General features: G+C 50.4%; 2 protein-coding genes across 2 annotated transcripts in view; one reads left to right on the top strand and one right to left on the bottom strand.

The window, feature by feature from the left end:
• LOC147648746 (uncharacterized) overlaps positions 1-23,985 on the bottom strand; it is a 132,412-nt gene extending 108,427 nt beyond the window's left edge. Inside the window, exon 1 of the mRNA XM_086866540.1 lies at positions 23,249-23,985. Within this exon, the coding sequence (XP_086722666.1) occupies positions 23,249-23,886 (638 nt within the window). The 5' untranslated portion in view covers positions 23,887-23,985. The remainder of the gene's footprint in view (positions 1-23,248) is intronic.
• On the top strand, positions 1,712-15,340 carry LOC147648750 (serine/threonine-protein kinase PAK 3-like). The gene is made up of 15 exons (XM_086866525.1): positions 1,712-1,952; positions 3,620-3,657; positions 4,101-4,232; positions 5,715-5,849; positions 6,122-6,463; positions 6,910-6,999; positions 7,399-7,567; positions 9,046-9,109; positions 9,806-9,854; positions 10,233-10,345; positions 10,938-11,055; positions 11,720-11,819; positions 12,284-12,480; positions 13,830-13,967; positions 15,075-15,340. The coding sequence occupies exons 1-15, from the start codon at positions 1,874-1,876 to the stop codon at positions 15,174-15,176; spliced, it is 1,866 nt and encodes a 621-aa protein (XP_086722651.1). The 5' UTR covers positions 1,712-1,873; the 3' UTR covers positions 15,177-15,340.
• Positions 23,986-25,413: the final 1,428 nt, after the last annotated feature.

Genomic DNA, 25,413 nt, shown 5'->3' on the forward strand with positions numbered 1-25,413 from the left:
CAGTGTCCTGTTCTCAGTTCACAGTTATCACTAAGGTCTTTCTGACTTTGCAACATCTCATACCAACTACACTCTACTGTTGTTTAATTCTTTCTCAGCTAATTGCTGCATGGGAACACGACCTTTGTTAGCTAGCCACTCTTTCACACTGCTGAGCTTCGGGAGCCTCCCGGGAAGCACCAGCCCTCCCCAGCCCACCCTTGGTAGGACTTTTTCTTTTCTCTCTGCTGACGATTTTATCCCCAAAACTGCCGTGGGAACGTTGTATCCAAGCACATCCTCCAGCGCTGCACTTTCCTCCTGTGAATTCCCTGTGCAGGGAATGTGTCTGTGCTTTTCCCTGCTCTGTTCACTGACAAACAAACCTGAGCCCGTGGGACTGTCAGAGCTCCTCCATGCCATGAAATCAGGTTGTGTTTCTCATGGCATGTTCTGGAGGAGCTTTTCTTGGTGTGTCTTGTGCTGCTGGAAATGACACAAGAGCCAGGAGGGAACAGAAGCTGCTGCTGCCCGTTGGCTCAGGGCCAGGGAACCAAGTTGTGCTCCCGGGCAGTTGGGCCCTGCTGGAAGCAGAGCCGCGTTTCCCTTGAGCAGCTCAAGCTTGTGACAGCTCCAAACAGGAAACCTCAGCAGAAAACTCTTCCTCCAAACTCAGCTGCTTTCCCTCCTGCAGCTGTTTGGGAAAGAGCCTCAAAGCACAGACTCTGCTGGGAGCCATTGGTGCATTTCCTCCCTCCCGGCAGCAGCAGCTCCTGAGCCCTTCACGGGCTCCTGGCCCTTCCCAAACCCTTCAGCTCCCTTTCAACTCTCAGCACTCACTAACATATGTATTTCTTTCATATTTAAACTGCATTTAAACTTCTCTTTTTCTCTCCTCTCTATCTTTTTAATCTTCTCTTTATCTCCTTTAATCCCGTCAGCACCAGTAGGATGGGGCTGGAGTCTTGGGGTGGGTGTGGGATGAACTGAGGATCCAGCAGAGAAGGGCAAGGCAGAGGGGAGAGGACTCAGCCAACCATTCTCCTGCTCTCTCCTCCCCCAGGCTCCAGCTAAAGCAAGTCAGGCTGGAAAGGATCCCACAAATGCTGTGTTCTCCTCCCTCTGAGCTTGGCTGGGGATCCTCAGCTTCAGCCTGGTGCAGTGGCTGAGATTCGCTAATTTGAGATTTTTGGCTAATGCACTACATTGAAGAGGTTTATTATTACTTAATCACCTTTCACCTTTGCCAAGTTCTGCTGCACTGTGTCTGCTTTTCACCCAATACACTGCTAGCTCACCTACACACATGTGCTTCTTATGATAATATTTAGATTCATAGCTTACTCTATAAAATCACACAATCACAGATGAAAACTCTCTACCATCTCAATACAGTTTTTTATTTACTTCTGGTATATTCTTACTTGCAGCTATAGGAACATAAGCTTATGAATTCTCGACTCAACGTCTGTGAACCTTTAGCATTGCATGAACCCAAGCTCCTTTCAAGGCTGTAAATGAAACCCTTCAGTATCTGTGGAAGTTTCTGTCTTTCCATTTCCCACAGCCCACCAAAGGATTTGTGACCCTTTGTGACAGAGGAGAACCTCCCAGGCAATATTGTGTTTGCTGTAGGGAAGGTTGGGTTGCTCTGCATCAATTCCCAGAGCAGCGCAGAGCATTGGCTTTGTGATGTCAGGGCATGGATGCCACCATGTCGTGGTGACATCCCAAGGTTGCCTTGGTGCACGGAAGGCCTCAGTGTCAGAGCAGCTCTTGGGCTTGCTCAGTGCAGGAGCATCCTCCTGCTTGAGGCGTTTGTCAGTGGGCAGCTGCACACTGACAGGAGCCCTGTTTGTTTTTGTGGTGGAGCAGAGTGTGCAAACTGGCAAAAATGATGGAGCAGCTCGCTGCTGCCATTTGCACCATTTATGTCATCGGATATTCCGGATATTATCTGACCAACCTGGCACGTAAGTAGAGGTTTTCCCTGGCTGGAACCTGAGCTGGCTTTTGTAGGTCTCCCTGCTCTTTCTTAGTGACCGGGTTGCTGTTGAAACACAAAGACCATGAGGATGCCCCTGGTTTGGTAAAGCTCCTGTCAACACCTTCAGCAAAACACGGGGTGTCTGTAGCCAGGGGGCTGCAGGCAGCATTTGCAGGGCTTCTGTTCCCTCCACGGGAGAGCCTGTGGCAGCAGAGTCTGGCATTTCCTCACTTTGCTGGCTCAATCTCTTGGGGTGACTTTACTTTTAAGATAGCTCTGAGAGCTCGGGAAGTTGAAACTGCTGGAGGCTGATGGGAGTTTTTTCTCCTGACTAATTCCTGGCCATGGGTGAGAATTGGCAGTAGTTTTAACTATTGAGAAGTGAGATCAACCTGTGAACAGCACCTGAAGATGTGAGGCCGGGAATTTCTTGCTCTCTTTGGTTTCTGGCTTCTGACGAGGTCACAGGGCTCTGTCTCGGCCTCCTCCCCCGCTCCAGGCCGGACAAGGCTGCAGAGGGCGGGGTGGGGGGAGAAACGGAGCCGGCCAGCCTGACTTGGTTTGCAGTTTCTGCCACTGAACTGAAACCTGACACCATCAACATCTGCAGCTTTAGCAAGATTTTAACTCTTTTACTACCTGCATGAGATTTGCAGATTAATCCTTTTTTTCCAGAGAGAGAGAGAGAGAGAGGGAGTGATCAGCCATCAACCCATCAAAGAGAGTGAAGAAAAAAATTAAATTTAGAGGGGGAAGAGAAAGAAGGAGATGCTTTTAATAAGCTGAAATATTTTTCTGTTAAGCTATGGAGATGGACAGTAGTGTTCGGAAAAAAACTCCTTTAATTCATGACAGAGTATATTGGGAGGAATGGAGTGTTTCCAAGTGTGGATTTTGAGCAAATGATGAAGTAGTTGTGATACTGAGATGCTGGAACAGAGGAGGAGAAGTAAGAGTTGAAGATTTGTGTCTTTTAAGAAGCAAAAAGTGAAAACTTCTGTTTCCAGAGAAGCTCACAGAGACAGATGAAGAGAACTTTTGCCTTTGAATAACTCATTCATAAAAATGACATCCCTAGACTCATGACCTATAACACACCTCAGAGTGATGGGAAATGGGAGGAGACAACTGATGGCAGATTTCTGGGCAGCTGGCATCAGAGAAATAGAAAGCTATGAAGAAAAATAGTTTTCATGTGAAAAACTCCATAGATAGCAGAAGAAGACTTCTGTTTCTCTACAAAGACTGATGAAAAGACTCCAGCAGGAATTGGGACTGTTGTATACACCAAAGTTCCAAAGTATTTTTGTCTCTATGTTGTCATGTAAACAAGGGAATGGTTGGGTAGTGGGGGAGAAAAGGGTTGTTCTGGAAGTTTTATTCTGGTTTCTTATTCTTGTAGTTTTTGTCAATAAACTTTCTTTATTCCATTTAAGTTTTAAGCCTGTTTTGCTCTTGTTCTAATCCATATCTCACAGCCAGAAATAAGTAAGTTTCCTAGTGATTTTTTAGTTGCTGCTTTAAACAACACCAGTCAAGCAGGACACCTTTGAAAATGCAGACTGGGAGATCTTCTCAGATGCTGTTCTAAATAGGCCACGGTTCTCTCCAGTTTTCTCAAAGAATTTGGTGCCTTTTCCTTGCCCACTGCAGGTCATCTGAGCCGTGTGTTCAGAGGTGCCGATCCTGAGGTGAGTCAGAAAGGAACATTTGATGCTCCTGGTGTTTCAGAATTGTGCAGGGAACTGTGAGCTTGGCCTGTGGCAGTAGAGTGCAGAGGGCCAGCTGGGTGGGCTGAAAGAAGATCCATTTCCATGTTTACAACAGCAATAGCAAAGGCATTGTTGGCTATTTCCTAATTTTCCATTGCAGAGCTTTAAAAGAACTCAAAGCTCAGATTTGCAGAGAGAACGTTGCTTGCTGATAGTAGCCAGGGTGAACTCTCTAATTCAGAACTATTTGCAGTATGGCTGAATTAACCCATTTTAATTTACTTGGAGAGACTTAGAATCCCATTGCTATCAAAGCTGATGATTTGTGCTTGGTAGAGCTGGTTGTAGAAATCGAGCTGAAGAGAAATAAGTTTCTAAATGATAGGGAGCTGCCTGTCCCTAACTCCACCATCTGTCCACAGAGCCCAGAAGCAAGAGCAGACTCTGCTGGGGCTCCCTCTGCTCCTGGAGAAGAGGCCAAAGAGGAGCAAAATGAGCAAAAGGAGCACGAGCCTCCAGCTGTGGTCACAGCCCAGCCTGACCATGCCCAGACAGTAAGTGCCAGTGCTGGGTGCTGCTGTCTTTAGTGCAAGGCAGAGCTGCAAGTTTCTGAGCAGCCAGCACTTGCTGTTGCTGGCTGAGGATGCTGAGTGCTGGAGTCCTGCCAGCACCCAGCCATTCCCCCATCCCGTGGCAGCTGGAAATTGGGCTTTGAGCCGTCGTGCTGAGGCCCCAAAGCGCTGCTGCCTGCGGGTGAGCAGCTGGCTGCTTGGCTCAGGGAAGCTCTGTCTCTTGGCTTCTGCCAAGCCATGGCCAAGGCCTCACACGGCATTTCTGGGGCTCACAGGGCTTGCTTTGTTTGCTGTCCCTTTTTGGAAACCTCTGCATGACCTGGAGAAGTGTTCTGCAGTTTTCTGGAGTAATTCTTCACTTCTGCGGAGTCTTTTAGGCCACCTGTCTTTTGGCTTTTGATAAGCTGCAAGGAGATGTTTGTGTTGTCCATGAAGCTGTGGCCGGCCATTCTTGTCCTGTGTGGCCAAAGAAACAAACTGTGTAGTTCTGAACCCTTCTTCTGAGGCAAAATCCACAAGTGGCAAGTTTCTCTTGATATGTTTTGTGGTGAAGTCTGCAGCTTTGGAAACTGCATTGGAGCCTAGTGTGGGGGCAAAGCTGCAAGTCCTTGAGTGCTGTCTTTTGTTGCTAAGAACCCCTTTAGAGATGGTTGTTTTTTCTCCTCAGAGCTGTTTTCCTCCTCCTGCCTCTTCTGTCCTGACACTCCCTGTTTAACCTATAAATTTCTGCCTGTCCTAGTGAGGTGGGACAATACCATGGTTTAGGTGGTTTTTGGTGACTTTGGTCATACATGCATTACATGACCCATGGCTTCCTTCACTGGCATCCCTAGGGGTGTGTCAATTAATTTGTTGATGGGGCCTTTTGAGGATCTCTGTCAGTGCCACTCAGAATTCTCAGCTGACAAAAGAGGGAGGAGAAACACCTTGGTCCTCTTCCATATCCTGAGGTGGCCATAGAGGCTCTCTGACCTGCAGCAGAGGATCAAATTGCACATATCCTTGTCTCCTGACTGAGCAGGATTTCTAACAAGAGTGTAGATGTCAGAAGGGCAGGAGTGGCAGGGCAGGCCTGAAAAGAACATGAACTCCAGCAGTGTCTCTCCCAAGGGCTGAGCTCACCCAGGAAGCCCCTGCAGAGCCAGGATGGAGCTGTGGGACAGGGCTGGCTGTCAGTCACTAGGGAGAGACAAGCAGGACACAGCAGAAGGGGAGGGAGGCCCTTGAGAAATGCCCCACATTTCCTGTCAGCTGCCCAAGAGTCTGTTGGAGATTCAGTGCCAGATGGGCCCTGATTGCACTGCCAGGGTCCCTTTGGAATCTGTGCTTCCCCACGGGCAGAGAACAAGGCAGGAGAGCAGCAGCACAGAGCTTTGGGAACGTGGGAGCCCATCAGCCTTTGAGTCTTGGCCCACAAATGTTGGATGAGAAGCTGAAGCCCATCTTCTCTTGCTTTCTCTGCAGGTCCATCCAGAGAAAGAGCAGGAGCAGATTGTTTTATCAGGACGGCCGTGCCAGCCTGAGGGAGAGCTGTTCCCAGCCCAAGAGCAGGAAGAGCAGCTGGGGCAGCAGGTGGAAGAGCCACTGGAGAATGGCCAGGTAAGGCTGACTCAGCAGGGGACAGAGTGAAGGGCAGGAAGAGGGGCATAAAACGCAGCTCTTGGGACTGAGCAGGCCACGAGTGCCAGAGGCCCTGAAAGCAAAGAGCCTCTGCAGAGATCAGCAGCGGGACAGGAGGTTACAGTGGAAGCAGAGGTGGGTAGGGAAGCAGAAAGAAGTGACTGAATGAGTGTGATTTTGAGGCTGAAACTGAGGAAGAAGCTGAGCCTGATGGCAGCTCCCAGGCACTTGCTCTCCATTTGTGTGTACAGAACATCGAGGCAGAGCCCCAAGCAGAGCTGCCCGAAGCTCCGAGGGCCATCATGGCAGTGAAGAAGAGGCACGAGGAAGACAGAAGCATCGAAGAGGAGATGAATCTCCCCTGGCAGAGAGGAAATCAAGAAAACCAGGTGAGTGAAAGTGTGGCAGACACTCCACTCATGGATATTCCTCTCTCTGGTTCCTCACAGGCCTCTGATGAGGAGCTTCTGGCAGAGCTGCAGGAAGCTGAGGCTAGGATCAGGGCAAGGGAGAACAGGCTGGAGGAAGAAAGGAGAATCATGGAAGAGAAATTTCATCTCCTCGCTCAGCAGCAAGAGGCTCTAGAAAATCGAGTGAGTGAAAGAGCGATAGGCACAGCAGTCACTGCAGTCTGGTGCTTTCTGCCCTTCTTGCCTTTCCTCTGCAGAGCAGCAGGGGGCTGGGCTGATGCCTCTCAGTGCCATCCTGCTGTAGTGTCTATCCCAGCTGCTTGGAAGGACATTTCCTGCTGTGCTCAATCTCAGCTGCTGCCCTGGACAGTGGCACCAGTCATTTGCCCCTTTTGCCAGCACTCATCTCAAGGGATTCCTGCTGGCCTGCTCCTGCTCTCCTTGTTTCTTCAGGGCTTTTTGCAAGTGAACACAGTCCCCCAGACAGATTTGGAATACAAGCTGCAAGCTGTCTGTATGCCTTGATGAATCTGCTGCTGTCCTGCTCTTTCCCTTTGCTCACAGTCAATGAGCCTTGGCACACAGGGACAAGCTGTGGTCTCTGACTGCTTTGTTCTCTTTGACTTGAGGTGGACGTGTTGATATCTCACCTGGCAGCCTGCGAAGGCTTCCAGCAAATGCCGGCTGATGAAGAGCCCCAAGGTCGGCTGGAGGCACAGGTACTGTCCCAAGCACAAGTGCTGCAGGCTGAGCACCTTCTGAAGATGGTGCAGGAAAAGAGGACTGAGGGGGAGGAGCTCCAACATTAGAACAAGGAGCTGCAAATGTGTCTGCAGCCCTTGGAGGGGGAAAGGGATCCTTGGGAGGAAGTGCAATGGTCGTTGTTGCAGTCATCCTTCAGAAAATCCAGGAAAATGGAATATGAAACTGGCCATCAACTTGATTAAAACCAACCTTGGGTTTTGACCATTTGGTTCCAGAAGCGGGCATCCAAAAAATCCAGTTGATGAGCTTTGCATGTGGCTAACAGCAACTTCCTAAGGGCTTGCATTTGAAAAGGGAACTCGGGGTAATCTCTGCCAGCCAGCTTTCTGACACAAACTCCTTTCTTCTCGCAGATCTACACAGGCTCTTCCATTCAATCTGCTGCAGCAGCAGCAGCAGCATCTAAAGGAGCCTTTGTTGCCCAAGCTGAGCAGTGGAGCCGGGGCAGTTTGTCCATTTCCAGCAGTGACACATCTGCTGCTCAGCTCCAGGAGAGCCAGGGAGACTTCGTGGAGCAACTGAGTACGTCTGGTGTATTTCTTGTCTGAGGGACAGTGTATTGTGTGCACGTGCCAGCAGAGCTGTAGCAAATGATCCTCCTCACTTTGGTGTCCCAGAGACATTTAGGACTCCCCACAGGAACTGCTGTGCTCTGAGGCAGCGAGAGAGCGCTCTGGCTGTTCCTGCTGCCTCTGAGGGCAGCTTGGACTGGCTCGGCTTTGCCTGGCATTCCCTTGCCACTAAAGGCAGAAGCAGGAATTGTTCTTGGATCAGCAGGAGGCTGTGGCCCAGCAAATGATCTATGCAAGTCCTGTGTGCTAGTGGCCAAACTGAACAGAATATTTGATTCCTAAATTCTCCTTAGACTCCAGACTTCCCACCTGTCGTCAGAACCAAAAGACTTCAGAGATATTGATTGGATTTGGGGTTTTGTCTTTTTGTTGTGGTTCTGTTTTTAGTTTTCAGTTTCTATACTTTTTGGTTTCAGATTTGGTGTTTTTTGGTAGAGTTTGTTTTTTCTCCATCCTGAAAGAGCTGTTCTGCCCCATGTGTCTTACTGCTGTCATTTTTAGGACTGTATTTATTGCCTCTACTACATCTACAAGGTTTTTATGAGAATGCTGTATTTTTGTCAGTGAGGACTCCTTTGAAAGAACATCAGGTGACAGCAGAAACAGAGAGCAAGAGATGTTTTCATTGGGCCCACAATGAAGAAACAGATATTTGTATAACAATCTGTCATTAATATCCTAGTTTTATTTTTATAAAGATGTGTCCAAGAGACACATCCACGTGGTGTGATCAGATAAAACAGCACTGCAGGCATTTCTCAGGAGCGAGCCTGCAGCCCCTGTGCTGTGTATTCCTCAGATCCATGGCACTTTTTCATCCCTGATTCCCAGCCATTCCCATGACTCTTAGAATCCTACCTATTGGCCCAAGCCCTGCTCAGATCAGTCTCTGGGAAACACATCAAGCCCTTTGTGATTCTGCAGCACAACCCATTTAATCTGCTTCTTGCCCATAACAGCTGCCAGTGCTGTGCTCTCAGAAAAGACCTGGTGGGGCTGAGAAAAGATCCCAGCTGATTTGGTGTCTACCTTCACCTGCTGGGACACAAAAGGGCCTTGATCTGCACCTGGCTGTGTCTGATCTCCAAGGCAATGCTGGTGTGTCCTGAACAGGGGCCACAGCTTGTCAGGGGCTCAGGCTGGCTGTGTCTTCTTGCCATTGCTTGTCAGTGCTCATGCTTGGCCTTTGCCAGCCTTGTGCTGTGCCCTGCTGTGCTCTCTGCGCTTCATTTCCTTCCAAGGACTGGACAAAATCAGTCTCTCTGCTGCCCATTTGTACTGCACAACTGCCTGTCTTGTTGCTGCTGTGCTTGCTGCCCAGCTGACCACAGAGGGTTCAGAGCCCCAGACAGCGGGGCTGCCTTTGGCATCTCCTGCAAGTTGGGATCTCTGCCTGAAAGTCAGCATCTTGCATTTTGTTTCCCTCAGGGAGAATGGTGAACAAGGAAAATCCCATCACAAAATACATCGAACTGGAAAGTCTTGGCAGCGGGTGAGTCCAACCACAGTCACTTCTACACAGCCACGGGCCAGGGGTTTCACTGGGGGAATATCCATCAAGTGGGAAGTCAGACAAGTTGTCCACATGTTTAGACAGCGGGCTTAGTCTGCCCCATCTCTCAGTACTGGCCAGAATTTGTCAAGTGTGCTCAGAAGGCATTGTCAAAGACATCTCCATGCTGCCAAGGTCTTGCCTGCAGCAAGGAACAGAACCTGGTAAATCTGCTTGTCTCTCAAGTGTGGGACAGCTCAGGATTCATTTCCTTCGCATTTTTGGATGTCTCCAAATCATCTGGCCACACTAATGAAAGGAGAAGAATCTTGCTTGCCTGAAAGCACAACCTACCCCCAATGAGAGCTGTCAGATAACAGTTCTCTGGAACATTTCTCTCCAAGAGTTTGCTAAAGGAAATACTCCATGCTCAGGATTAGAATTGCACAGTTTAGAAGCTGATAGCCGAGATGAAGGAATAAGCTGCCTTTTGGAGCTGAGGCAGTAAAGCCCAAGGCTTCAGGAACAGGCCCAGTGCCCAGGCACTTGAGGGGAAAATGCATCATCTGCCTTCTGGCAGACCCCTCCTGCAACCTGCAGCTTTTAGGCATTTACAGCAGAGCTCTCCTGTCTGGACTGGCTTTCAGTGCAAGATCTAAATGGCTTCTCCTTTCTTTGCTGCTGTTTTGTTTCTAGGGGTTTTGGAGAGGTTTCCAGAGCACTTGACATTGCAACAGGAGGAGAGGTAAATGTCAACAGCCCCTGCAGCCTCTGCTGCTCTCCAGGCCTTTCCCCACTGCTGACAGCTGTGGCTGGAGCTTTGAGTAGAGCTGTGCTGAAAAGGCACAAGAAGCACAGACTGGAGCCAGCCTGCAAATTGCACTTGGAACAGGCTTTGTGGACAAGGCAAATCGCCAGTGGCCACATGTCCTGTAACTGACCCCCAAGGGAGCAGAGAAATGGGCTGTTGCAATGTCACTTCCTAATTACTCCAGTGATGAGGTCTAATCACAAGGCACTTTGGCACAGCTTGGCTGTGCCATTCCAAAATCACTTGCTCCATGTGTGTTGTGGTCTCATGCTACCAATTTTCTCAAATTACTCCTTTTCAATGTCATTTGAGGTGGCCATAAAGAAAATAAATGTGCAAGGAGTGAGTAGGAAGATACTAACCATGAATGAAATCAGGATCATGGAGAGTAATAGGAGTCCCAGGATCGTGAATTACTTAGCCAGGTGAGTGGTCATGGTCCTATCCCTTGAATGTTTGTTTACATACTACAAGCATGAGAGCTTAAAAACCCACTTTGGTCACTGGCAGGAAATAGAGTTGTTAATGATTATTTCTCTACTTATCTCCAATGGATGGGAAGAGACTGCATTTTGTCTGCATGAATCCACCCTGACAAATGCAGACTGAAAATTGTTCAAAAACCTGCATCAGCCCTATCTTAAGAATTCAATACCTTCTAAGTTCATTGCCTCCACAGTTCTTTGGGCTTGAGTTTTTCAAGTTTCTTAAATGCTGATGAACCATCCAAGAGAGGATTGCCCTTGCATTGTTGCCCCTCTTTTCCATTGCTGTGCATGCCAGGAAGACTAGGTGCTTATTTCCAGAAATGCCATGTGTGACAGGTTTTTTATCTGGGCTCTTCCTAAACTGCCTTTCTCCTTGAGACAGATCAGACTGCAAACACTGCACAGCCTAGAGGCAATGTCTATGCCTTTTCTTCTGCCCTTGTCTCCAAGGGACCCAGAAACAAGAGTCAAGCAAAAAACCAACCTAGCCATGCATGTTCACCTGCATGGCCTTGTTTCCTTTTTTCAGCTACCTTGTGCATGAGGAACTCTGGCTGGTGATGGAGTACATGGACGGAGGCACTCTGAGAGATCTCATTGACGAGATTCAAATGTCTGAAGGAGAGATTGCAGCTGTCAGTCGGGAGGTCAGGGATCCCATCTGTGCTTCCAAGGCCTTGAGCTGCATTGTCTGGGAAACAGGGGCTCAGAACGGGAGGGATTTCATGGGCCAGGCTTGGTTTCTGTGCTGCTGCTCGGCTATGGGCAAGCAAGAGCATCTCAAGGGAACTGTCTGCCAGTGCCCCTACACTCACTGGACTCACTTCCTGTCCACTTATCCCCTGCTCTTGTATTATAGCTCTGTCTCTCAGATTGGCATTTGCACTTCTCCACCTTGCCTAGCTAAACTTTGGCCTGTCTGCACTACATTCCTTGTCTCTAAAGCAAAGGTGTGGTGGCAGGATTTGAAACAAACAGGAAAGAAAAAAAGAGACTAATTTCTTTTATTCCTCAGCTGAAAAGGATAGCAGTGCAGCCCAATAGATGTTTGCTACTGAGCACATGCACTGCAGCTGCCGTCACCCTGGCTGCTTTGCAGGGGACAGTCTACAACAGCAGTTTCTGGTGCTCTTTCAAAAGCTGACATGCCTTTCCTCCTGTGGGAGCAGCAGGCTCTTGCTCTCAATGGCGCTGTGTTCTGCCATTCCTCCCCATTCCCCTGCAAAGGGAACCTTCCACAGCTGTTTCCTTTCTTGTGCGATGAACTCACAGCACTACTTTTTGCCCCCCTGGTTCTCTTTTCTCTCTCAGTGCCTGCAAGGACTGGATTTTCTTCACTCCAACCACGTGATCCATCGAGATGTCAAGAGCAACAACATCCTTCTTAGAACCGACGGCTCTGTCAAGCTGGGTCAGTGTATTCTTGCTCAGCTTCAGCCTTCCAGGAATGGGGGGTGTGGGGCTGCTTTCAGTGACTGCCAGCTCCCCAAAAATGCTGCTGCTGGCAGTGCAGGGGTCCCCCCTGCTGTGGGCTGAAGGCACAGTTGCAGGGTGCACACAGCTATGACAAGGAACCACAAGCAGCCAAGAGTGCTATTGCTCTGTGTGTGTCTGTGTGTGTTCCTTCCAGAGGGAGGGAGCTGCAATCTAAACCTTCAGGGGAACAAAAGGCACTGCTGGAGGAAGTGTAAAAAATGGGGGGATGTTTGAAGTAGCCAATTCATATTTCCTTGGCTAAAGCCCTAAGGAAAGAGAGCAGGGAGTGTTGTCCAGGAAATTCAACTGCACATTCTCAACCTTCTACTGGGGAATTCTTTGCCTTGGTTTCCTAATTGAGAGTATTAAAATTAAAAGAGTATTTTGCTTTCTCCTCAGCTGATTTTGGCCTTTCTGCTCAGCTCACCCCTGAGCAAAATCAGCGGTGCTCGGTGACCGGGACTCCTTGGTGGATGGCACCTGAAGTGGTGAAGCGTCAACCATATGGCCCCAAAGTGGACGTGTGGTCTTTTGGAATTGTGGCAATTGAAATGGCCGAACAAAAAACTCCTTACGACAGTTTCACTGCTCGATCGGTAAGGAGCAAATACTCTCTGATCCCGCTGTCTTTCTCACCTGTCCCATGTTCTCTGCTCACTGCACAAAATCCCATGGCCATCTGCTGGAAGTACTTCCACCAAGGCCCCTTCTACAAATGGCCCTGCAGCACATCAGCATCTGCTGGAGCTTTGGTTGCAGCACTGGGGGAACTCAAGCCTTACCTCGCCCAAACCATCTCCATTCTCAGGCAGCATTTTGCTTTGCCTTAGAAGTCGTTCCAGCTCTTTTGGCTGTGTAGATGGCCCCAAGAATAGGAAACAAGCATCTCAGAGCTGGTGTTATCTTTCCAGAAATGAAGCAAAGAAACTCAAAGCAAACCAAGTTTCAAAAACAGTGCTTTTGAGAGAAGAGGTGCAGCCCCATTCTTCTCACAGGGAAACTTGCCTGAAACCTGGAGATGAGGCTGTAAAGCCAGAGTCTCTTCTGCTTCTTGTGCAGTGCTGCTGAGACACTCAGTGACCACCTTCTTTCATAACCCAAGCCACTTTCTCCATATCACCAAGCTGGAGCCTGGTGACGGGGAGAGCCTGCCAAAACCTCCTGTTTGTTTCCTGGCACTTTCTGGGATGGGCACAGCGTTAATGCATTGACTTGAGAATCCAACCAGCACAGGGTTACCACAGGGATGACACTTCTGATTTCACCATGAATATTTTCCTTTTGCCACCTAAGGGAACCTGAAATTTTCAGAGTGCTGAGAGACAGAGCTGCAGGTGGCTCCTGTGTGCCCAAACAGGCATTTTCAACCCAATACATTTGTGGAGGCATCTTAATGTGTCTGTGTTGAAAATGAGATTCCAAAGGTTTGTTTCCTTCCCTGAGGAACACCTGCTGCATTTCCTTTCTTTTCTTCCAATTACCATCATTTTCAAGAACAGGACAAAAAGCCTGATGAGTTTTGCTTTATGGCAGCTGTGCTTAAGGGACCAACAAGCACTGCAGAGATTCTTTTCTTATAAGAATCCTTGGAATAGTACAGTTACTTAGAATAGCAAAATCCCTCTTCCAAAAAGGCTGCCAAGCTGCTGGGAATCCTCCGAGAAGGAAACATGTATTTGCTGATGTAGTTGCCACTAACTAGAGCAGGCAATGAAATCAGCTGCCAAGGCAAGATCTGCTGGATGTTGGCAAAGCTGTGGCTTTGGGGCTTGGGTTTTTTCATGATACAGGAAAGTCGTCATCCAAATGCTACAGGAAAGTCATCTCTGCCTCTCTGCCAGGGCAAAAACTGCCACTGCAGAGTGGAGCTGGAACAATGGGCTCTGGGACAGCAGTTCCAGATGGGAAAGAAGCAGGTGGAGCCTTGTGTTTCCTTTTTCCCCAGGCTAAATTCCACATAGCCACAGAAGGGAGCCCACAGCTGCGGCAGCCCGAGCAATTCTCGCCTTTGCTGCGTGACTTCCTGAGCTGCTGCCTGCAGAAAGGCGAGGCGCAGCGCTGGTCTGCCAAGGAGCTGCTGCAGGTAAAATGCCAAAAGGGCTGCAGGTGAAACAGTGTCCCAGGGATGGGCTCCTCCTCCACTGAAATCCAAGGCATCAGATGAGCCCCCATCCTCCTCCCTTCCAACCTTGGTGCTGTTCAGCTGACAGTGGGGAGCAATCCTAGACTGGGCTGGGCTGGCAGGGAGTGCTGGGTTTTAGCGCTGGCTAAAATCACCAGGACACTTACTCATTTCTTGCTGGGAGCTATGGATTAGGAGAAGGGCAAAACAGGCTTCAAACTTCAAAGGAATAACAAATTTTATTATCAGGCCCACAAGAGTAAGAAAGGTCTCATCTGTGCAGTGAAAGGGTTCAATCTCACCCAGGTCATGGCAGTCACGGTGTTGGATTTCAGGCTGTGCTGGGCCCCTCGCTCTGCCCGGGAGCCGCTGGGAGGGGAGGCTCGGCCTGGAGCTGTCGCTGCACGCTGGGGAGAGGGTTTAGTGTGGGCAAGATGTCAGCAGCCGTGGCCTGGCCCAGCCTGGGGCCGGGGTCCCGCAGCCTCCATCCCCCGCCCGGGAGCCGCTGGGCTCTGGCCCGGCCTCCCCCAGGAGCACAGGCCGTGGGCGAGCAGGGCCGGCCTCACCAGAGCTCCGTTACCTTCGGGCTCCGGAAGCAAAGAGGGCCAGTGCCCGGGCTGGTGGTTTTCAAAATGTGCATCATCACAGAGGCACATCTCATTTCTAAATGGTGCAAAATGTTGTCAGTTCTCAGAACTAGCCAGCCATTGGCCTGTCTCAGGCACAGAGGAAGCTCCCAGCAGCTTCTCTCAAAGAAATCACTTCCGTGCGGGGTTTCTTACTTCTTTCCCTAAATGTCAATTCATCTCAAACTAACACACAGGGACATGGAAAGGTCATCTAGTCTGTGTCCTGCAATGAGCAGGGACATCTTTCAAGAGATCAGGATACTCAGACCTCAGATATTTCCAGGGATGGGCCTCCTACCAGCTCTTGGGGCAACCTGTGCCACTCTTGCCCCATGCTCCTGACCTACTCTGACTCAATCCCCTTTCCATTTAAAAAGTCTTTTGAAGCTCTTAGCTTGGAAAATCATGCTTTCTTGTTGTTTTCTTTTCCTTTCTGCAGCATCAATTTATAACATCGGCCATGCCTGGGTCCAGCCTGGCACCTCTCATCGTTGCAGTAAAGAAGTGGAAGGAGGAGGCAGGAATGCAACAATTAATTTAGAACTGTCTTCTCCATGACCAGCTTAGAGTAGGATTATAGAGTAGGATTGCAGAGTAGGATTGTAGAGTAGGATTATAGAGTAGGATTGTAGAGCAGGATGGTAGTGTAGGTTTGTAGTGTAGGATTGTAGAGTAGGATTTTAAATAAAATTTCTAAAATCTCAACTCCTTTGGAACATTTCTCTCCTTCTGACCCTGTGAGAAAGCTCAACATTTCCTCCTGAATTGTCAGTTTTTTCTTAGAGGTGGAAAGTGACATTAATGGCTTCTTTGGTACAGTTTGTAAGGGGGGAAGGCTCCTCTTCATTCATCCTCTCCAGACCACACTGCCTTTGGAATATGGCCAACTGGCCAAGTTTTGCCCAGCTCTGGCGTTTCTATCTGAGGCAGAAACAGCAATGGCATTTGCAGGAAAAACCAAAGGAGGAGCAGTGCAACACAAACATCCTGTGCAAATGCAGGCTGTGCAGATGTGACTCGAGAGTATTTGGGTTCCTGCCACTTGGATTTGTATCCCTAAGAGAAATCTCTTTGGCTGGAGGAGAGTCTGGCTGAAGAGAGAAAGCAGAAAGAGCAGTGAGGGTGCTGTGCAAGGTCTCCTGTGGTGCAGAGCTGTCAGCGACTGTGAGGTGAGAGCGGGCCCGGCCTTGGCCAGGCTGGAGCCCCAGCAGAGCCCTGGCAGAGCCCGGAGAAGCCTGAGCCTCGGCACAGGCAGGCTGGAAGGAGGCCCTTGGAGCTGCAAGAGGCAGCAGCCTGGCCCTGGCTGCCTCTTGCTGGCACCAGGCAAATCCTCCGCTCTCAGAGCCCAGCTGGCAGCTGGCTGCTCCTGAGGGGAAGCGGCACCGTGCTGGGCACAGCACACACTGGTGCCATGGGCTGTCTGGAGTCTGCACAGGAGGAGAGAAAGGCAAAGAGCAGCCCAGGGCTGCTGCCCTGCCTGACCATTGCTGCTCTTCTGCCGCCTGCCCTGGAACTCCTGGCAATGGTCAGCAGTGTGTGCAGCACTCTGGGCACAGGGGGAGGGAGCTGGGCTGCTCCGCAGGCTCCAGCACAGGGCAGTGTCCTTCAGGCACGGCATTTCTGCCAGGGGAACCGAGGCCAGCGTGAGGCACTGACAGCAAGTCAGGGCACATCTGCACGAGCCAGTGCCTCACACAGCTCTGGGACCAAGCGCCTGCAATCCTGGAGCTCTGCGCTGAGCCACAGCAAAGGTGTGAAATGCAGAGGGCTTTGCAGAAATATTCAGGGGCACCAGGCCAGCCTGCTTGGTGCTCTCTGGGGCACAGCAAGCGCTGTGCAATGCAGCTCGGAGCTGCTGGCAGAGAGGGACTGTGGGCATGTGCCTGAGGCTTGTTCTTGAGTAGTGATTTGGGAGGGAGCAGAAGGGTCTCAGTAGGTAATTGGTGTTTTCTTCATGAATTGCTGAATGAAAGACACAATGTGGCCTCACACAGCAAGAGAACTTGCAGAACTTACTGACCATAAGTTTGTGTTGAATTCCCAGAAAAGGAAAGTGTTGAAGTGTAACAAAAAGGCCTTTTGAATTCAGGTAGCTCCTGAGCCTTCATCAAAAACAACCACCAGGACGCTGACAACTACCTCATGTAGAGCCCTGCTGCAAGGGCTTCCACAATCATGGAATTAGAAAATATGAAGCTTAGGAAAGTAGAATGTGCCCATTAAGTTTAAAAAGTTTAAAAGCTTGTCCTGTGCAAAGAATGGACAAGTGAGTTTGTGGTGGAGCTTCCCCCTCACTCCTGGTGTTGAATAAACAAATCCCTGCTCTGTAGGCCCTACACTATGGAGTACTGTTTTCTTGATTACGTTTTGCTCATCGTAATCACACTATGCTTTTCATTTTCTTCTTAGAACCTTCTAAGCATGAAGTGAGTAAGACAGTGAGTTGTGTATTGATAGGGCCAAAGAAATATTTCCAAATGCCATCCCGGGAAAGGAAAGGACGTGAAACAGCGCTGGGGAAGAGCGTCCCTCGCACAGCCCTCAGAGCTGCCACCATGCACAAGATGGCGGCCGGGGCTGAGGCTGTGCCACCATGCACAAGATGGCGGCCGGGGCTGAGGCTGTGCCACCGTGCACAAGATGGCGGCCGGGGCTGAGGCTGTGCCACCGTGCACAAGATGCCGGCCGGGGCTGAGGCTGTGCCACCGTGCACAAGATGGCGGCCGGGGCTGAGGCTGTGCCTCTCAGAGCGCTCTGCAGCCTCTGCCAGCCCAGCCCCAGCCCCGGAGCAGCGCAGGGCGGGCAGAGCCCCCTTCCAGCCGTCTGCTTCAATGGGCATTGACAGACACCCGGGCCACGCACACAGGCTGACACCTTTGCTCTGTGCACACAAACACGTACCACACACTTGGGAACCTCGACTGGCAGCATTTTCAGGTGAAAATACAAAGAAACTCCAGGGTTTGAAGGTTTTCAAATAGAATATTTCATTTGCCAATAAAAGGATCAAAAGCAGAAAGGGCCATCCCAGCCTGTTTCTTCCATGCAGGAATAGTGTCACAGTGACTGTGAGCTGATGAAGACGGAGATGGGATTTAATCCAAAGCAGATTGTGCAGTGGGTGCTCACCTGTGATATGTATCCCTCACAGTACCTATTTATTTGGAACACTAGGAAGATTATGAGCCTGGGCAAGATATTAACCCTTTCAATACAGGGATGAGACCTACAAACCTTGTTCATCTCTCCAGGGACAGAAAAGGACAAAATAATAACACACAAAAAAACAACATAAAAACATCAAAGTCAGTAAAAAAAAAGGCCAAACCTCAGATAGAAAAGAAATGAAAAAATGGAAATTGAAACTAAAATAATCATTTAGTAAGGCCATAGGGATAATCATTGATAGAATAAAATATCTCATTTAATTCATGAAAAAAGTATAAAATAAAGTATTAAAACTATAAATCTAAACAAAAGCATCCATTAATGAAACAAATGTTAAAATAACTGTAATCCCATGAAAAGCTTGAACAGAAAATAAATAAAAACAATAACATGCCCATTGCACCCAGGGAGAGAAGTAGAAAACTTCTGTTTCCAGAGATGATCAGAAAAACAAATGAAGAAAACATCTGCCTTCAAACAACTCATCCTTAAAATAACACCCCATGAATTCATAACCCATAGACACACCTCTATGAGGGCTGTAAAAATGAGAAAAATGTCACAATAGAAAATTTTTTTCCCAGATGCCTGCTATTTGTAAAAATAAAAAAACACACAAAACCTGTTTCTTGTAAAAAAGTCTTCATGATACAATAAGAAAAAACTCCTCTCCCTACAAAAACTGATAAAAAACTTGTGTAATGAATTCTGTTTTAACATCCGAAGTTCTATCTCTATGCTGTCAGTTAAAAAAAAAAACAACAAAAGTTATTCAGGAGAGGAAAGGCATTCTGTAAGTTTTATTCTGGTTTCTCATTCTTGTAGTCCTGTTAATAAAGTTTCTTTATTCCTTCTAACTTTTAAGCCTGTTTTGCCCTTCTCCTAATCCATATCTCACAGTGAGAAATGAGTAAGTGCCCTGGAGATTTCAGCCAGCGCTAAACCCACCACATTATTTAGTGCATTAGCCAAAAACTCAAATTAGCGAATCTCAGCCACTGCACCAGGCTGAAGCTGAGGATCCCCAGCCAAGCTCAGAGGGAGGAGAACACAGCATTTGTGGGATCCTTTCCTGTCTGACTTGCTTTAGCTGGAGCCTGGGGGAGGAGAGAGCAGCAGAAGGGTTGGCTGAGTCCTCTCCCCTCTGCCTTGCCCTTCTCTGCTGGATCCTCAGTTCATCCCACACCCACCCCAAGACTCCATCCCCATCCTACTGGGGCTGACGGGATTAAAGGAGATAAAGAGGAGATTGAAAAGATAGAGAGGAGAGAAAAAGAGAAGTTTAAATGCAGTTTAAATATGAAAGAAATGCACATGTTAGTGAGTGCTGAGAGTTGAAAGGGAGCTGAAGGGTTTGGGAAGGGCCAGGAGCCCGTGAAGGGCTCAGGAGCTGCTGCTGCCGGGAGGGAGGAAATGCACCAATGGCTCCCAGCAGAGTCTGTGCTTTGAGGCTCTTTCCCAAACAGCTGCAGGAGGGAAAGCAGCTGAGTTTGGAGGAAGAGTTTTCTGCTGAGGTTTCCTGTTTGGAGCTGTCACAAGCTTGAGCTGCTCAAGGGAAACGCGGCTCTGCTTCCAGCAGGGCCCAACTGCCCGGGAGCACAACTTGGTTCCCTGGCCCTGAGCCAACGGGCAGCAGCAGCTTCTGTTCCCTCCTGGCTCTTGTGTCATTTCCAGCAGCACAAGACACACCAAGAAAAGCTCCTCCAGAACATGCCATGAGAAACACAACCTGATTTCATTGCATGAAGGAGCTCTGACAGTCCCACGGGCTCAGGGTTGTTTGTCAGTGAACAGAGCAGGGAAAAGCACAGACACATTCCCTGCACAGGGAATTCACAGGAGGAAAGTGCAGCGCTGGAGGATGAGCTTGGATACAACGTTCCCACGACAGTTTTGGGGATAAAATCGTCAGCAGAGAGAAAATAAAAAGTGCTACCAAGGGTGGGCTGGGGAGGGCTGGTGCTTCCCGGGAGGCTCCCGAAGCTCAAGAGGACAAAGCCCAGACCTTGTCCAAGCTGCGAGCTGGGTCTGAGCCAGAAACCAGGGGGTGGCAGAGACATTGCTGCTGAAGGGCTTCAGATTGCCAAAGCTAAACTGTCCAGGAACAAGGAACAACTTGAGGTTATGGAAGTCCCAGTGCCCACGTTCCATCCCCTCATTTCAAGCTGAAAGCAGAGCTCCACTTGTGACTCTGCTTTTTAATAAAGAATGTCAAACTTCAACAAAATTCCCTTAGAAAGACCCCATGAAGGTTCACAATGTGAGAGCTCACTCGAGGCAGCCCCAACTCCTGCCCTGGTTCAGTCCCTCTCAAGCCCACTGTGCTTTCCAGCTGCTTTGCTCCAGCTCCCCCCAGATCACCACGAATTCCACTGAACTGAAACAAATCCAAATCCTCGTGGGTCGGGACAAGGGCAGGGAGAGGTCACTCAGGGATCACCATCAGGGGCACAACAGCCCGACCTGGGGAAATGAACTGAACGTAGGACTGAGCAAATCAGACCAGGAGAATGAGGATTAAAATCAATCTTGAGAAACACCTCCTCCCGCTCCTGAACTTTTCTGTCCGGGCCGCTGCTCGCGGGGCACAGAGAGGGGCCCGGCCGTGTCCCTCCAAACCTCCCTGGGAATCACCCCAGAGCCCTCAGCCTTCTGTGTGCCCATCCCCGGGGCCTCCCAGTGGCCCCTGTGGCTTTCCCTGTTCATCCCAGCCTCTCCCAGTCCATTGGAATCACCCCAAATGCCCTCCCGGTCCCTCTCACTCCTCCGTGGATCTACCTCCCCTCAGCCAATCAGAGCGCGTCTCTCTGGTGACTCATCAGTTGCCGGGCAGATCCACAGAGCCGAGAGCCCCGCGCTGGACTCGGCCGCCCAGTGCCGCGCACTTCATTCCCAGTCCCGCCCAGTGCCACCACAGTCCCTCCCAGTGCCACCACAGTCCCGCCCAGTGCCACCACAGTCCCTCCCAGTGCCACCACAGTCCCGCCCAGTGCCACCACAGTCCCTCCCAGTGCCACCACAGTCCCGCCCAGTGCCACCACAGTCCCGCCCAGAGGCCCCACAGTCTCGCCCAGTGCCACCACAGTCCCGCCCATTGCCACCAGTCCCGCCCTGAGGCCCGAGATTCCCTCCCACTTCTTTTTAGCCATTCCCAGTCTCTTCCGAGTTCATTCCCACTTCACTCCAGGACCTCCACGCTCTCTTCCAGTGTTCCAGTACCTGCTCCCATCTCTTCCAGTGCCACCCCAGTCCTTCCCAGTCCATTCCCAGTCCCTCCCAATGCCACACCACTCCTCTCCACTCTCTCCCAGTGCCCATCCCAGCGTGTCCATCTCGCTGGTGCCCTCCAGCTCCCAGCCCGGCCCCGGCCGCCTGCTCTGCTCCCGGATGGATTTCTCCCCTGCCCACATCCAGCTGAGCTGCTCCCAGGGCCAGCAGCAGCTCTCGGGCCACGTGCTGGCCACTGCCGTGCTCCCCAGCGGGGGCTGGAGCCAGCAGCTCCTGGTGCTGCTGGAAACCGCCCCCGGCAATGCGGGCTCAGCTCCAGCTGCCAGGTGGAGCACGGCAGCCTGGAGCACCCCCTGAGCCGGCACTGGGGCACGGCCCGGCCCCCACAGCGCCGGGGGCAGCGGGGGAGGCACTGGGGGGGCCCAGAGGGGGATTGGGGTGTGCTGGGAGGAACTGGGAGGGAGTTTGAGATAGACTGGTTTAAACTGGGGAAGGGATTGAGGTGCTTAGGATGGCTGGGAAGGGGTTTGAAGGATGTTGGGGAGGGTGGGATGGGGTTCTGGGGGTCCTGGCGGACACTGGGAGGGAGTTTGGGGGTGCTGGGTGTCACTGGGAGGGATTTGAGTGAGCCTGGAGGAGCTGGAAGGAGATTGGGCATTGGAAAGCAGGGATTGGGATGAGGTTGGTTGTGCTGGGAAGAGACTGGGAGGAGTCTTGATGAGTCCTGGTTGTGCTAGGAAGGGACTGGGAGAGGGTTTGGGGGTCCAGGGGCAGTGGGGAGAAATTGGGAGGGGGCTGTGGGATCCTGAGAGGAACAGGAGGGGCTCTGCTGGGTCCTGGGGAGGCTGGGAAGAGACTGGCAGTGATTTACCAAAATAGCAATATTGATCCAGTATCAACATTAATCTGTTAATGGACAAAAAAACCTCTCCAACAGTTTAAAGTTACAAAGTGGATGTTTAATCACAGCACTGGGCGAGGGCGGGAGTCACCCCTTAATATGCACTGCAAGTTGACAAAAGATTCCAGTGTCTATTTATTTACAAAAGTCTTAAATATCCAAAATACTAATACATATGAATGTATATATGTATATATGCATATACTAATGCATATGCATAATGCTATCACGTCCCATGTGCCACTTCGGATTAGAATTCATGGTAATGATTTTAATGTCATTACACCTGCATGGTTGGCTCCCCAATTTGAGGAGGGGGTCATTTTGGTGAGGAGGGGTCATCAGCAGATGAAGGAAAACCGCTTTTCCCCACTCTCACCTTTCTACCTTTACAATGGTTGACATTACAAATGACATTTGGTACAACTCCAGTTTCCTCCCTTGTGACTTGGAAATGGGTTTCCAGATGTAAGGTCTCTGATCTTCCTGAACCCATTTATCAGTTTCTCTTTTCTCATTATAAGCACAGCTGAACAAACATACAATGAAAAGTAATTTTTTTACCTAAGTCCGAGATTCATTATCTCAAATCCTGCTTTTCCCTTCATCATTAACTCTAACTAGTTCCAGCAAGGCCTATCTCTAGCCAAGACCCCCAATTTTTCTAAAATTCTTAATTGTTTAAAATTAGTGACTCCAAAGGAGGTTTCAGAGGGTCTTGGGGGGGCTGGGAGAGACTGGGAGGGTCCTTGGAGGGGCTTGGGGTGTCTGTGAGAGGTTTTGGGGGTCCTGACCTCTGCAGATGCCCCAGGGATGCCATCAAACGCTGCCCAACGCAAGATGCTGATGGGGATTGGAGTCTCAGTGTTGGGCTTCGTCTTCCTGGCACTGGGGCTCGGCTTCTGCCTGCGCAGGAAGGTGAGGGAGGGTTCTGGGGGTCGTGTCTCCCTCACCCAGAGCATTTGTGCTCCCCTCTGGGCCCCCAAGCCCGGTGTCACCCCCTTTTCTCTGCCCACACAGCTCCTGAGGCAAAAGGTTCTCGAGGATTAAAAGTCAACAATTCCCACTGTCATTCTGTGTCCTGTTGAATTTTCATTCCCCTGCTTTCATCCAGGTGCCCACAGGGAGCCAGGAAGATGTGAAGCCTCCCAGACAGGTGTCTTCCCAACATGGATCACCAGGACCACGGATCACCAGGGCTCTGCCCAACGGGGGTCACTGGGGATCATCCAACGCCCATCCTCCCATGGGGGATGGAGCTGGAGCAGCACACGAAGCTCTTCCCGCACTCGGGGCACTCGCAGGGCTTCCCTTACTGGTGCCTTCGTTGGTGTTGGGTCAAGTGATAGCCCCTGGAGAAGCTCTTCCCACACTGGGGACACTCGTAGGGCCTCTCCCCACTGTGGATGCGCCGGTGGACGGTGAGGTTGGAGTTGCGGTTGAAGCCCTTCCCGCAGTCGGGGCAGCGGAAGGGCCTCTCGTCTGTGTGAATCCGCTCATGTAGGAGGACACTGGACCTGGTCTGAAACCTCTTCCCACACTGGAGACACTCGTAGGGCCTCTCCCCAGTGTGGATGAGCTGGTGTTCCCTCAGAGTGGAGCTCCACCCAAAGCTCTTCCCACATTCCAAGCAGGTGTAGGGCCATTCCCCCGTGTGGATCACCTGGTGTGTCATCAAATTAGAGATATCTCTGAAGCCCTTCCCACATTTCCCACACTCGTAGGGCTTTTCCCCAGAGTGGATCACCTGGTGCTGGATGAGGTGGGAGCTGTACCTGAAGCCCTTCCCACATTCCAAGCACTTGTGGGGCTTCTCCCCCAGCTCTGAGCTCCGGCTGGATCTCTGGCCGTGTTCCTGGCACTGGGGGGATCTTTCCTCCTCACAGCTCCCTGGACTGCGTTTGCAGACCCTCCTTGTGCGGCATCTCCAGGGCTTTTCCTCCTCCTCTTCCATCTGGAAAAAATTTGGGAATGAAAATTCCTGGTTAGGAGGAAAAAAAGAGAGGAGAGTGCCTTGGGCTGGGGGTGCCTCTGTTGGGAAGGCAGAATTAGAAAGAAATTATAAATATGTCTCTTTAGCCAGAAAGGCTAAGGAAGAAATACAAATGAAAGCACAGTTTGAATAATTCAATGAAACCAAGCTGACGTGCCAGAGCACGTTCTTTCCCCCAGGAAAACTAAGCTGAGACCCCTCTTCCCAGCCTTATAAGGAAAGGTCTGAAGAACCCCGAGATAACTAAAAATATGCAAAACCAGCGATTTCTATAGGTCGAACACAAATGTTACTGTATTAGGATACTTAGAAAGATTGGTTAGTAAAGGAATAGAATATTCAGTGTATAGGTTATATATGTAATTGTAAAAGAGAGTTCTCTTGGTTCTCTTAGTCTCTCTTAACTCTTGGCTCTCTTGCTACTCTCTCTTGGCTCTCTCTTAGCTCTCTTGTTTCTCTTAGCCTTCTTGCCTCATACTTTCTACACTCTTGCTGCTCTCTTTTTCCTGCTCTTTCCTGCTCTTCTTTATCCTCTTTTTCCTGGCTCTCTCACTTCTGTTCTGTTATTCTCTTTCTTAGCAATCTTAAAGTCTTGAACTCATGTATTCATATTTTACCCCCTTTTGTATTGTTCTCTCCGAGCCTGCTTTGCGCTCTATCTGTCGGCTCATGGCAGGCTCTCCCTCTCTCTCTCTCCCACGCCCTGAAATAAACAACTAATATCTAACTCGACTATAGAGGTCTCTGCCGAGTCTCAGACCGTCCACCCCCGATGTGTCTCCTACATGCCTCCTTGCCCAGGTTCGTCTCAGAAAGACATTGGGCATCTTGCGTCTGTAAGAACCTCAAAAACAACAGGATTCAGCCCAAACAACAAAACACAGATCACAAACTAACCAAACAACAAGATTCAGCCAAAACCCCCTGCACAATAGAAAGGTTCAGCCCCTGCAAGAAACTAAAGCACCAACGTTTAGCACAGTAAGGCTCAGAAACACCAAGATTCAGCCCCATAAAAATCGTGGATTGCCCACTGTGGTCACCCGCTGCATGTGGGGAGGCAATGCACCTGGGGCTGGGGGAGCTCCAGATACAGGGATGAACTTCGTGCTGCTTCCTCTCCCTGCTCCTCCTCCTCCTCCTGTGGCCCTACTCGACCTCACACTCCTCCTCCTCCTTCTGCACAACCCCAGGTACATATATTTTGACCGTTTTGTTCTTCAACCCTGCTTCTCCTTCCCTTCTCCTCCTGCCCCCAGGCCCAGCACCCACTGCCGCCTCCCTCTTCCCCCCCAGTCCCACAGCATCCCACCGCAGGGGCACGGATGCAGCTGGGCCAGCTCGGCCTGGGGCAGCGCTGGGCTCTCGGCCGCTTCCGCCCGCACTCGCTCCCCACTGCAGCCGCTCCCGCCACCACAGCGCGGGGGGGCCCGGCCTTGGCGCTCCCCCCTCCCACCTCCCCAAATTCCCCTCCAGGGGGGCGCCAAG

The sequence above is a fragment of the Cyanistes caeruleus genome, chromosome 31, assembly GCF_971803275.1.
Source record: "Cyanistes caeruleus chromosome 31, bCyaCae1.hap1.1, whole genome shotgun sequence".
Taxonomy (NCBI): domain Eukaryota; kingdom Metazoa; phylum Chordata; class Aves; order Passeriformes; family Paridae; genus Cyanistes; species Cyanistes caeruleus.

Excerpts from the sequence above, each read along its gene's own strand:
- LOC147648750 (XM_086866525.1), top strand. The coding sequence starts at position 1,874 with ATGATGGAGCAGCTCGCTGCTGCCATTTGCACCATTTATGTCATCGGA. Across the intron at positions 1,953-3,619 it reads TTATCTGACCAACCTGGCAC|GTCATCTGAGCCGTGTGTTC; the intron begins GTAAGTAGAGGT and ends TGCCCACTGCAG. Across the intron at positions 7,000-7,398 it reads AAGGTCGGCTGGAGGCACAG|ATCTACACAGGCTCTTCCAT; the intron begins GTACTGTCCCAA and ends TTCTTCTCGCAG.